At 42.2% G+C, this 12,795-nt stretch overlaps 1 protein-coding gene across 7 annotated transcripts in view; it reads left to right on the forward strand.

Moving 5' to 3' along the window:
* Window positions 1–7,781: 7,781 nt before the first annotated feature.
* The window catches only part of PPP3CB (protein phosphatase 3 catalytic subunit beta), a 51,249-nt gene continuing 46,235 nt past the window's right edge, over window positions 7,782–12,795 (forward strand). For 4 of the 7 annotated variants that reach the window (XR_001920210.2, XR_001920209.1, XM_018069057.1 and 1 more), the window contains exon 1: window positions 7,807–7,824. Coding sequence is in view for 1 of the 7 variants with exons in the window: in XM_018069051.1 (XP_017924540.1) it covers window positions 7,791–7,800 (10 nt within the window). In the remaining 6 variants the exon portion in view is untranslated. The other 3 variants (XM_018069048.1, XM_018069050.1, XM_018069051.1) reach the window with 2 other exon arrangements.

Raw genomic sequence — 12,795 nt, forward strand, 5'->3', positions numbered from 1 at the left:
AGGCTTCAGAAGCTTTGTGTGTGTATGTATCACCAATCAAAATAATTCTAAATATGAATACATGAGAAACATGAGTACAATAAAGCTGAACTTTGATAATAAATCTAAAATCATTTCATATTGCTAAATTTCAGCTTCTTTACTACTTGGTGGCAACCTAGGGTTATCTGTCATTCCAGGCTTTTACTCAAAATTTATACCAGTTCATTATGTGACTGTCAATTGAGGGAGCTCCAAGCATAGAACTCTTGTTGATTACAAAAAAAAAATAATTAAAATCAAACTAATAAAGATTGTCTTAAGTTGCCAAAAGCACATTAAAGCATGAGCTTGTTTAACATGCACTATCTATGTTACTTGAAAATCAATTGCTTTCAAATTCCTGTAGGTCCAATACAGCATACTATGGCTTTTTGTAAAGGTTCAGACTGACTTTTTTGAAGCTATAAAATATGTCAATCAAATGCAAGTGAACATTATACGACAGTTAAGTCAGCTACAAGATTTTAAAGTTGGGTATTTTTAAGTACATTTAAGAAGAAACAACTAATTGTTCATGACACAATGTATTAATTGTTCCTAATAGAATTAAATAATGCATACATTTCTATTTTTTTGTAATTCAGTTAGTTTCTCCAGATGGATTAAAAAAATCTCAGTTGATATTAAACAACCATTTCAGTGCTCTAGACTGGTTTTGGAAACTGCCCTTAGAGGCTTCAACGAAGCTATTTAATATAGCAAGTATAACAGGTATTTGACCCCTTACTCAAGAGGGAGAGGAAGGTGTGGGTGTGGGTGTCTTAACTGATTTTTCACAGTAAATTACTGATTTGAACACAAGGATGTAATTCATGTGAAGAGCTACGTAGTGCAGACCAGAAAATAAAATTGTAATGTCTTCTCGTGGTGGGCAAAGGTGGGGGTAAAGCCCATGTCTTTCCAATGGTTTTATAATTTTCTATTTGCATATAAATATGTAGTGGAAAAGCTTTTAAATGTTTATGTGGTGTTATTTTGGGATACCCTTTTCTGCATTTCTTCTTCGTGACCTCAGGTTTGTCCAATTATGAGGGTCATTTTTTGTTCAACCCCTTTTTCAACCCTATCCAGTCCCAATGTAACAGTTAATTCTTACTAATACTTAATGGTGTTCTGTCTCAGGAGCTTGAGAAAAGGGTGCAGAGGGGTAAGCTGAAAGCACAGCTGTGCTTTGGCCATGCAGTAACAATGGCCAGATGTGTTTGTGACAAAAGAGTGCGTGTACTCTTCAGCAACTGAGTCATCATATATCTGCCTTTTGTTGGTTTATTCCACTCACACTTTCCTGTAAAATTGATTAATGGGATTTCTCCAATCTGTAGGACATCATGTTCATGGATCAACATAGAATCATCAAAGTTAATTAAAAGAAAAGTATCACACTGGTTTGTTTATATCATAGTTCCTATTACAGAGTAATAAGGTGGTTTGTTTTTTTTTTTATAAGGTCCTATACACAGACCTGCTTACCTTGAATACTTTGTCAGTTAAGTCTCTTGCTTGTGGAGGCACTGAGGAAATGAGAGAACACAAAGGAGGGCAGCAAAAAGCAGAGTGAACTCAATTTTTAGAGTGAGTAGAGGTGACTATTAATACTCTATTAATATCGTCAAGGTAGTAAGATAAATGAAGAGAGGGAATTGCTTGGTCTCAGATGGCAGGAGAAAGAGCAATTGCTTAAGGCTAAGGAAGGAAAAGTTTGAACTAGATAATAAGAGCGGGGGAAGGAATGCTTTAAGCAGAGAAAGTGAGTGATGTTTTGAGGAACCTAAAGAAGAGTTTGAGGTACTATCACTCCAGAGGTGTGAGTTTTAAAATAGTGTGGCCACCTGATGTGGCTGATCGGGTTTGGTATATAAAAATCACCTAAAATTCTGGAGTCAGGTTGGGTTGCTTTAACCTGTTTTCCTCAGTTGTGATATGATGCAAGTAATGACTGTGGCCTTGACTAGCTTTTCTAACATAGCCTGTGCTTCCTCAGCCTGTTCAGAGAGTTTATTGGGGAAGGTGGGAAGTGTGTGCAGGAAGGGAGTGTGACAGGATAGACTGTAGTAGTAAAGTAGCTTGTCATTTATACCAGCAACTATCTGATAATTTGGTTTTTGTTTTTCTCTTTTTAAGTCAGTGCAACTTCTTGGTACTGGATGACATTGGCAGTTGGAGTATTGCAGTGATAATGATTTCGTGATGCTGGAGAAAATGATTTAAGACCATGGTTTCAACCTTTTTGAAAGATGCCTTCATATAATCAGATTTGCCATAAAAAAATTACTTGGGAAGCAGGGAAGTCTTAGGTCCTCTTTAAAGAAAGCTTTCAAGTATTCTTATTGAAACTCAGTACAGCATCATGTCAAAAGGTATTTAAAATAAAACGTGCCTTGTTCTGAAGCAGTCTCAGAGTTTATGCCAATCACAATACCATTTCTGGCAATTCAGAAAGAACAGTTTCAAACAGTCACTAGTGAGAGTCAATGAAATGGAACAACTTCAAAGTTTTGTCTTCATCTTCTGCTTATAGCACGTCTTCCCCTCTCAGACCTGGTTTATCTCTGCAAGATTTGCTCTGTGCATCTTTCTCTTGGGATCTGGAATATATCTCTCTCTCCTGTGATTCAATTTCCTTCTTAGTTTTCAAAAAGTTCTTGTTGGGTAATTAGATGATTCTGGGACATTGCATTGTGCCAGTTTTTAAGGTATGTCGCTGTTAGAGTCAGAAGAGACTGTTCTGATCATCCGCCCTCCTGCAAGAGATGGTTACAGAATTTCACACATCCATTTTTATGTCTAACTTCTGCCTCAACTTCAATAAACAGCACTTGTCTGAGACAACAATTTACTAAAATATATTTGTTTCTATACCTTACAGGCCTCAGTCAGGAGAGGTGTCAGAAAAGTCTAGGTTTTCACATAGCACCTTTTCATTTAAACAGCTTTTGCATGCAGCTTCAGCGGGTACTTCTTCCAGATGGAGCAGAAGGAAGTCAAGGATCATCTGCATCCCAAATGGCTCCATTCCCTGTAGTACAGAAGAAGATGGATTGGCTTGATTGTTCTGTGTGCTTCTCCTGCTAAATTGTTTCTCCATTATGAAAGCAGTCCAGTGCTAGCAGCTAGGTAATGGTTTGGAGTGTTCAGTCAGAACAGGAATGAATTAGCTATTTTTCTTTATCTTTTTTTTTTTTTTTTTTAATTCAGTGTTAAAATGTGTGGAATGGAATGGAATGGCCACTTGGTGGCAAAGCTGAACAGGAAGTAAAATGTGACTCAGCTTTCCAGAATTGCTTCTATTTGTCTATTGGCATTTGTGGGAAACAGGATTATAAAGGCACACTGACCTCTACCTGCAAGGTCACGTTTGTTTGTAATTGTGTTCCTAATTTTCTGTAATCATGGTACTTGTGGTGCTGGTGGAAATTGTTTGATTACTTGAACACAAGATGTATCAAATCAATCATCTTTGCCTTCATCATGAGGTAAATTGGGGCAATGTCAATGCCCCTTCAGAGTCTCTAGCAGATTTAGAGACAATACTACATGAAAAAGCTTCAGTGATAAGGTAAAGGGCTTAGGGGGAGAGGTTCCTGCCTAATGAAGATTTTGATACTGTCCTAATGACAGTGGCACATGCTCTGTATTTTAATGAGGCAAGATAGAATATGTCAGAAAAATGACTATAAAACAGCAAGGTAGCTGTGCTAGCTAACTTCTCTTTCTAGCTGTTACAAAAAAAAAAAAAGATTATTATTTTTAATGTTTTAAGGAGGTGTGGTTTGTAGGGAGACATAACACCATTTTTTATATCAACCTAATGTATTGGGAGTGGAATTGTGAACCCAGCAAGATCTGATCTATGTGAATGTTTTCTTCAGGTAATGCCTGGATATAACTGGAAGTGTTTCAGCATGCAGGGCACTGGGTATGCTGCCTAGAGGCTGATAATGTCTCCTTCTGGCACTGCATCATAAGAAAATAATATTGTGCTATGTTTTTTCCTCAACTAGAATTCTGACTGCATCAGCCCCTTTTACTTCACACCTCAGGGGACATGGCTACAGGCTCCTGAGGGAAGTGAGCAGCTGAAATAAGTAAGGCATTTCTCTTGCAACTGCACTTCAGGTGAGGTGAAGAGGAGATTCCTGACAACATTCAGCAAGGTCTCAGGCTCCCTGTGTGTTTGGAACTGTATGGATAAATGAATTTCTTTATAATATGAGAATCTCTTTGCTGTTTCATGCTGTCAGACATTCAAACTGCATTTATTACTGAGCTTCTCTTGATTTTAAATAAGAGACTGAATTTATTACCCCTGCTTCTTGTTCCAGCAGACCTACTTTAATCTAATGCTAAAGTCAATAGGAGGAACATTTACTTCCCTTCCTGTCCGTACTCTCATTCCATACTCTGAGTGGATACGTGTCCATGATATTGAAGCAAACGAGATTTTGTCCTATTTAAAAAACGGACCCTTTGAATTGGTTGTACAATGACAGACATTTGCAGAATATGTGGTATAAAGTAGTATTTCCTGCTGCTGGATGGCTTAGTGATTAAATCCAAAATAGCCATCCAGGATTTCTTCCATGATGCTTTAATGTATCCCAGCTCTCTATGTGCATGCATGTATTTTATTTGTGGATGTAGAATTAGTAGAATTTTGGTTTTTCAAAACTTTGGAGTCTCACAAGTGTCATTAATAAATACCCCAAGGGTTTTTAATTCTTATTCCCTTAAAATTTCCATTTGCATCTTTGAATGTGTTTACAGTGATGTTTCATTCAGCGTTTCTTGTTGGACTGTCTTGACTATTGAATAAAAAAAGCAAGGTCAACCCAAGCTCTTGTGTAACACATCAATTTCAGTCTCTTTTTGCTTGAGCCAAAGAGCTTTTCATGCTTAACGTGGCAGGTCCTCACCTCAGGTGTCATCCTTTTTCCTTGGACCTAAATGGGGCAAGAACCAAGACCTTGCTGGAAACTGTTACCTCTGAGTGGCTTTTCTTTCTTAAATTCCTGGTTTATTGTATAGAATAGATTGCACAGGTCAGTACAAATAATGCATAAGAGCTGTAGGGATAGCTGAAATGCAAACCAGCAACTCTTCAGATATAGTGCATTTGATTAAATATGGTTATATGTACATGTTTAGATGTTTGCTAGATCTGGCTGGAAGATATTTAAGTGATGCACAATTTGAACATTTTTGGTGTGGGTTTTTTTGTTTGTTTGTTTGTTGGGGCTTTTTGGCTGATTATTGTTTTGTTTATTTGCTTTGGGACTTTTTTTTGGTTGTTGGTGATTTTTTTTTTGGTTGGTTGGTTTCTTAACCTAGCCAATTTCTGTGATCTCAACTACACTGCCAGTCCTACAACCTGCACTGGTGTAACTGGGGATAGACTAAATCAGAGGAGACAGGGTGAGGTTAACTGCTGCTACAAAGGAGAGCAGGAACGAGTTACCTTTTTTTTCATCAGCAAAGTTAAGACAGAGTAGTCATCATAACCAGATTTGCTTAGGTCTAGTACAGTTGTACCAACCTTTCTGCCAAGGCAAAGTCCTGTCTTACACACTGTATGTGGCTGGACCTGTTGCACCAACTTTGCAGGGTTGTGTGTGACATAAGGCCTGTGACCTGCACTTGCCAGGACCAGGCCCTGGTGCTGAGTCTCTGCCCCGCTCTCTGCCCGGGCGGCTCTGAGGGGGATCGGGGACGAGGAGGGGGCAGCTCCTGCTCTCAATGCTTGTTCAGCTTCAAGCGTGGAGCTGAGTTTGGCTGAACTGTCTGGTGCTGGGAGCTTGCTGCAAGCCATGCCCAGGTTCTTCCTTGGGGGGGGAGGAATTTTCAATTTTCTCCTCCCTGTCCTGCCCTCGGCCCGCCCTGCACCGACAGGTGAGGCCGTGGGGCCCCTTCCACCCGCGCTGTGGGCGAGAGGTGCCCACTGAGGGCAGGGGGGCTCCTCGCTCTGCGGTCGTTGCCCGGGGGCCACCCGAGGGCTTCGCTCACCTCCAACAAAATGGCTCCCCGGCCCCCGGGGCCGGCCCACGTCGAAAGCTCTCCCAGGTGGCCGCCCGCCCTCTCCCCCGGCGGGCGGGGTCGCTGTGGGGGCCGGGCCGCCCGCGCACGCCCCTCAGCCCCCGAGGCCCGCCGCCCCGGCCCGTGGGCCGGGGCGGGGGCCGCCCGCGACGCCTCACTCGCCTCCCCGGCCGTTGCCGGGAGGCGCCGGGCGCGCGGTTTCCGCCCCGCGCCCGCGCGCCGCCGCCCCCGGACGGGGCGGGAGAGTCGGGCGCGGTCCCGGTCGGGGCGTGGAGTCCCGCGCCGCTCCCCGCGGGTGCCGGCGGGCGGCGGCGCGGTGACCATGCCGGGCCCGGGGCGACGCGTCCCCGCGGGCTGCCGCCAGGAGCTCGCGAGCCACGCGCCCTGCCGACCCCCATGTTCAGCCGGCGCCGCCCGCCCGGCGGCCTGTAGCCGCCCCCGCCCGGCCCCGCCGCGCCCCGCCAGCCGCCGGCGGACGGGCCGGGCCGAAGGCGCTGCCGCGCCCCATCACGCGCCCCGCCGGAGCCGCAAAAGCCTGCCCAGCGCCTGTCCGCCAAGAAGGGGAAGCAGGTGCTGCACTGCTGACGGCCCACGCAACCAGCGAAGCGCGCCGCAAGGGTGAGCGTCCGCCCGCCCGCGGGGACGGCCGCGCACCCCCCTCACGAGTGCCCAGGAGGGGAGGGTAGAGGCCGGCCCGCCGCGGGGAGCCGTTGCCCCCTCCGTGGTGCGGCCGGGCTGCCCTGCCCGCGGGTGGGGAACGGGGCGCTAGCCCGCGCCGCCGTGCGGGGGCGCGAGGATGCCCGCACGGGCGGGGGAGCACCGGGGTTTGGGCTCTGCTGCAAGGCGGGGGAACGAGCGGGGCGCGGCGGGCCCGGGAGGGGCCGCGGCGGGAGCCGGTGCCCGAGGCCTGCGGGCCTGGCGCGTCCCGCCCGGATGCGCTGCCCGGAGCGAGTGCGGGGCCGGCCGGGGGCACCCCGGGCTCCGGCTCCGCGGGGCTTTTCCGCCGCCCGCGCGGGGCAGAGCCCGGTGATTGCAGGAGCTGACAGCGCCGGGGAAGAGCGAGTGGGAAGGTGCTGCCGCCCCTTCCATTGGCTGCTGTTCTCAGGTTCTAGTTCTGATGGAGAAAATTCACCTTGATCTATTTCTTTGTGGCCTTCCTTGGTAATCTCGCGGGGGGCCTTTAAAAGTCAAACGTTATACTTCTCAGAAGAAAACGTAAAACGTTTTAAATTAGCCACAAAAATGCTGTAAAATATTGAGTTCTTTCCTCTGAATCCCGTCAAATGTGTCATATTAGTAATGTGGGGAGAATAATCCTTTGCAACCAAAGCATCCTAAAATATATTTGTTAAACCTAAATTGTCAGTTAAGAGCATAGCATAGGTAGAACTTCAAAGAATTCCTACGTTGTGTTTGCTCAAATCACAGATCATTTTATTTTGATCTCAGCAGTTTTCGTGTTGAACTGTGTTTGATGGTGGCAGTGTGGATGGTTGTGATGGCAGGCCTGGTCTGCTGGAATTCACGACTGTATGCAAGCACTCTGCTTTTAGGATTGACGTTCCTAGTAATGCAGGGTCTCGCTGAATTGGAAGGGGTGAATCTGGTCATTTAACTTTTTATGTAACAGGGGGCCTTGAGAAACGACAAGGATGTATTTTTCTTCAGCAGGTCTTAATTAAAGCCTTGGAATCCCATAGTATGTTTTGGAAATCGGCATGTTTTCCAGTAAGTTGGAAAGCTTTGCTCGCAGTAAGTTGTAACTCATTTTGGATTGCTTAACCTGTTGATTTTTTTGAACAAATTGCAAGGGTAAAAGTAGAAAATATTAAAACCAGTCTATTGGAAACTGGTACTCGTTAGTGCTGCTTTAACATGTGGTGTTTAGAATCGCTGAATTTTTGTACCTTTAGTGCAATTTGTGTTAAGAAATTAAGTTCTTCAAGCAATGGAAAAGAATTAATAATAAATTATCAGATACTTTATAATGCAGTGGAAAGCCTGCTGATTTCTAATCACTTAATAATTCAGCTTGTTAAACGTGACCTATGCATCTGGCTGTTTAAAATTGCAGTTAGGACTTGCTTCATTCTAACACAATTCCTGCCTGAGGTTGCAGTATTTCTTTGAACCTGGGTGTTTAGGATGCAGAACTATTGTAAAGGTAATCAGGCTTTGATGGCTCCATCTGACATAATTACAACCAGTTAATACAGCATTTTCCTATACCTTCTGTCGACCTGTCCTATCCATACCTATCCTGCTGAATCACTGGCTTCTGGAGAAAGCCTGGCCAGTTGTGCCAAGCCATCTGTGTAATTGATACAAAGGACAGGGTGGTTTGGTTCTCCCCTCCTCCATTAGGTGCAGTGCAGTTGAAAATATTTATTTTAGACAGTGACCCCAGAGGTGCAAGATTGCAGGTTATGTCAGTCCTGAGTGGGAGCATCTGTGCAACATAAGTACATTTGTTGAAACCACCTTAAAATGTGACAACTGCGTCACGTCCCTGTTCACAACCAGATGCATCGCCTCTCACGCACCAAGCAACGTTCCCCATACTCTTGCTTATTGTACAATAAATATGTCACTTATAATGTCTCAGGTTCTTGAGAAAAGCCATGGAGAAAATTGTAGTAATATTACCTGGTGTATCTGTGTATTGGTCCATATTTCAGCTTTCATGCTTTCCATGTACTGAGTCTTTTGGGGAGGAAGTGTGAATTCAAGACTTAAAGCTTGCTGTTACTTGTATTGTTCCTCTTGCTTTTATTTAAGCTTTATTTTCTTCCTCTGTATTACTGAAAGAGCGAAGAAAGAACGGAATCAATTAAATTTCAGCTGCTGTGAGAAATTAAATTCTTTACCACTGATATTATATGTTAGCAGAAATGAGCAAGAGATGCTCACCCAGGAAGAAATGGTTAAATTATTGCATCATCAGTAACTAATATTTTTTAATAAGTAGGATAACGATTAGGATGTGTCCCCCTTCATATTTTGACCTATATATTTAGCAATTGGTGGGAAGTATGTATATCTAGAGAAATATATGAAAGGTTATCAGGTGTAATATGCTCATATGAGACATATACATAATAAACATAATAATGGGTTTAGATATGCAGTCTGTACAATCTAGCTGTGTTGGTCTGACTTACCTTTCCCAAGTGTGAATTATATCATCAAAGATCACTGGTTACTTTTAAAGCAGATAAAAAGCTCAAATTTTCTTTTTTCATGGCTTAGTTAAATTGCCTAAGTAATTTGTACTTGTAGAGTTTCCTATAAATTAATGGTTAGCTATGGAATTGAAATGTCTAAGTCAGCTTTTGGCATTTGGTTCCCAAAAGATATCTTGTGATGAGGCTTTTGTTACTGCTTTTTTTTTTTTCTTAATAAAGAAGAGAAAATGTACCTGTCGTCCTGATTCACTGTTTTCTAAGGCACCCTCTTCATCTTTGAAGGATACTTAGTGTTTTACTGCCTTGTGGAAGATAGCAGGTTCCTCTATTATGTTCTGTCAAAATCTTTTTTCTTTAAACTGCTGTTGATATCTAAGTGCTGTATCTGGTTCCTTTGGATTTGGGTTTGCCTTTCTTGTTGGATGACAATTGACTGACTTCAGTCATTGCGCTTGACCTTTCAGTGCATGTGGCTTTCAGACTTTAAATTTGTGGATGTACCTTTTCTGCTTAAACAACTGTTTCAGTACCTCCTACTAAAATGCTTTTCACTTGTAGGGAGGAAGAAGTGCTAGTAAACTCAGATTGATAGAGTGGTCCTGGGCCTGGCAGGGATGAGCCTTCATTGGCTTTTCTTTGAGGGCAAAGCACTGGGGCTTCTCCAACCCACCTGTGGGTAACTACACCCCAAAGTTGTACTTGGATGTGCTCTATCCTCCCCAGCACTGTGCTTTGTCCACTGTGTGGGTGTTGGTAGACTTTGGGAAGCAATCCACAGGACCTTGTCATGCTGACCTAATGCTAAATTTGGAGATTATATCTTTTCTTCTGGAAATGGAAGGCTTCAGTATTCCTTTGTTTTGGATAAAAGTCATGGTACAGTCTGATTGGCAAACTGTCATTTTGGATATTAAATGGAAGCTTATTGAAACAACTCTTCAGAGAAACCCATAGAGATGTAACCCTTGAGCAGGATCCTAAATTAAGGCACTAATAGCTACTCTTGGGCAATTATGTCCATGTAAGGAGAAAAACAAATCATTGCAGTATTTAACTTTACAATTCAGAGTCTGGTAAAAAAAAGGTAAAAGGTTAAAAGTTGACATGCAGCATGAAGCCTGTTTTAAAAATATTATAAGGCACTTTACCCTGCTGGCTAGAAATTATTCTAAGATGATCCAGAAAAGCAGCAGTGTAAAGAGAGTATTAAAAGGTCATATTTAAAAAAATCACAGTTTTGTTTTGGGAGAGAGGCAGTGGCATGGAACTGAATTCTGACAAGTAAGCGTTCAACTGATCTTTTTTTGTTTTAGGGGATAGAGTGGATAAAACTTGAAGTAACAGCAACTAAACCCAAAAAACCCCACCCAGAAATGGAAGCCTGCCTCAATTTCAGTAGGGCAAATTGGCAGTTGAGGGTTGGAAGGTAAGGCCAGAGCTCAAAAATCAGGCAGCCACTTACATGCGCGCTTATTGTGTGAGGAATTAAGGACTCTTTCACACATGAGTCAGTTCTTACTGCTGAATGGGACCAAAGAATTCTCTAGTTGAAATGGAATTGATTTCAAAACATATCAACAAAAGAAATGTTCCAAAAAAATATCCCAGAATCAGAAGATATTTCTCTGGTGCTTTTAAAGTAATTCTTTGGGGTTTTGGGTGCAAAATTGTGGATTTATTTTTCATAGCCAGTGGCGTAACTTGTCTTCTGAGTCAGAGAGGTGGAGCAGAGCAGCATTTTTTTTAAATTCTAGATTGAACTGGAGAGCGTAGATCAATAAGTTTAATTTAAACAGATTCATGGCACTTGTGAGAAAGAGTGGACTAACTATGTCCCTGGGGAAATATAGTATTAAAGAGGAGTTGGTACAGTTCTCAAAGATGAAAATTAAGAGAAATTGTTAGAATATTTTGAAGGAGCCAGTAAGCTTGCTGATCCAGGCAAAACTATTCATCAGGTTCCTTCATTGAAGCCTTTAAAGTAAACAAAAGAGGAAATATACTCTTTTGGATCAAAATTAGTTAGCAAAGAAAGGATGTTAATAGGTAATAAACTCCCATGGTAGAGGAAGGTTAACATCTGTCATCTGTGCTCTTTAAATGTGTTGACAAGTTCTTTAGAAAACAGAGTGAATGGCATATAGTGACACTTATTCAGGATAGCAAACTTCCAGAGATGTTTCAGGAACCTCTTGTTAGACTGAGGGGCTGGGTAAAGAAGATGCTGTTCAGATAGAGCAGACTCTACAAAGAACAGAACAGTTCTTACTTAAATGTAGAAGGTGGTGAACTTGAGAAAGAAATATTAGGATCTGTATGGATAATGTTCTGAAAATATTAGTGCAGTGGCAGTCAAACAGTCTGATAGGAATTCAGGGATTACTAGATGATTGGTTTAGAAAAAAGAGATTGCACCAACATGCCATTTATATGTGCATCTTGAGCAACAACATGTAATTTTGTTCCATCTTCCTGATCTTCTTCTTTATCTAAAGATATGTTCAGAGGCACAGAGTGGCTTTCAGGCAAGGTGGAGTGACAAAGATGAGAAATCTCTGACTTGGAAAAGGGGTGCTTGAATAGGGGATAGAGTTAGATACTGCTTACCTTATGAATGGTATTTAATGGAAAAGTTGAGTAGGAAGAAACAGTTATTGTTGTTGTGTCCCTGTGAAAAGTAGAAATGCAGTACCAAACAAAATAGAAAAGGTGAAATACTTTTTCATATAACATGTAATTAAAATTGTGGATTTCATAGCAATAAGGTGCAGTGGAGGCAAAAACTGTGAAAGCATCTATTCAGGATCTGGAAAAAATAGTGGAAAATCGTTATATTGGTGATCATAAATGTGGTGGTCTGGATGAAACTAGGGAAAATCCTTAAACCACCCTGTTTGGAAAAGAGAATAGGGGGAGGGAAAGAACTATGCATCCATCATTGTCAGAAGCACATTTAAGCACTAAGTAATCTTTTGGCATAGTAATCTGTGGCCATTTAATGGGAGAAGTATCTTTTAAATACTTTTCAAACAAATAATTATATTTTTCCTGAGAGGAACTTCCAAAAACATCAACCAAGTTAATTGAAAAACTACACAGACAGTATAAAAGATGAGTGAGTGCACCTTGGCATACTAGCTATATAGTTTCATTTGAGATCTAAAATTCTGTGAAATTTATAAGACTGGAAGTATGTGATAAGTGAGGATGAAATAAATCGTGCCTGCAGTGCTGTTGTAGGGTTTCAAGGTTTACAGGGTCATTTTTCTTGCTTCTAGAATGTTTGCTTATTAGCTTATTAGCAAGAACCTTCCATTCAAAGAAACTTGGGATAGTTTTTGTAAAGAAACTGACTTAGCTGAATCTGTACTTTCTTGTTTGGGATGAATAGGGTAATGTGGGTTTTGTCAGCTATTGATTGTAGCTTTCTGATTCCAGTAGACACTGCTGTGTATTTGTGCTTATCTAGTATTTTCAAGGTTGCTGGTCCACAGACCATCTGTGATGTCTTTATGCTATTTTTTTCAAATCTGTTCTT

Source organism: Manacus vitellinus, unplaced genomic scaffold (genome assembly GCF_001715985.3).
Source record: "Manacus vitellinus isolate BGI_N305 unplaced genomic scaffold, ASM171598v3 scaffold_15_pilon, whole genome shotgun sequence".
NCBI lineage: Eukaryota > Metazoa > Chordata > Aves > Passeriformes > Pipridae > Manacus > Manacus vitellinus.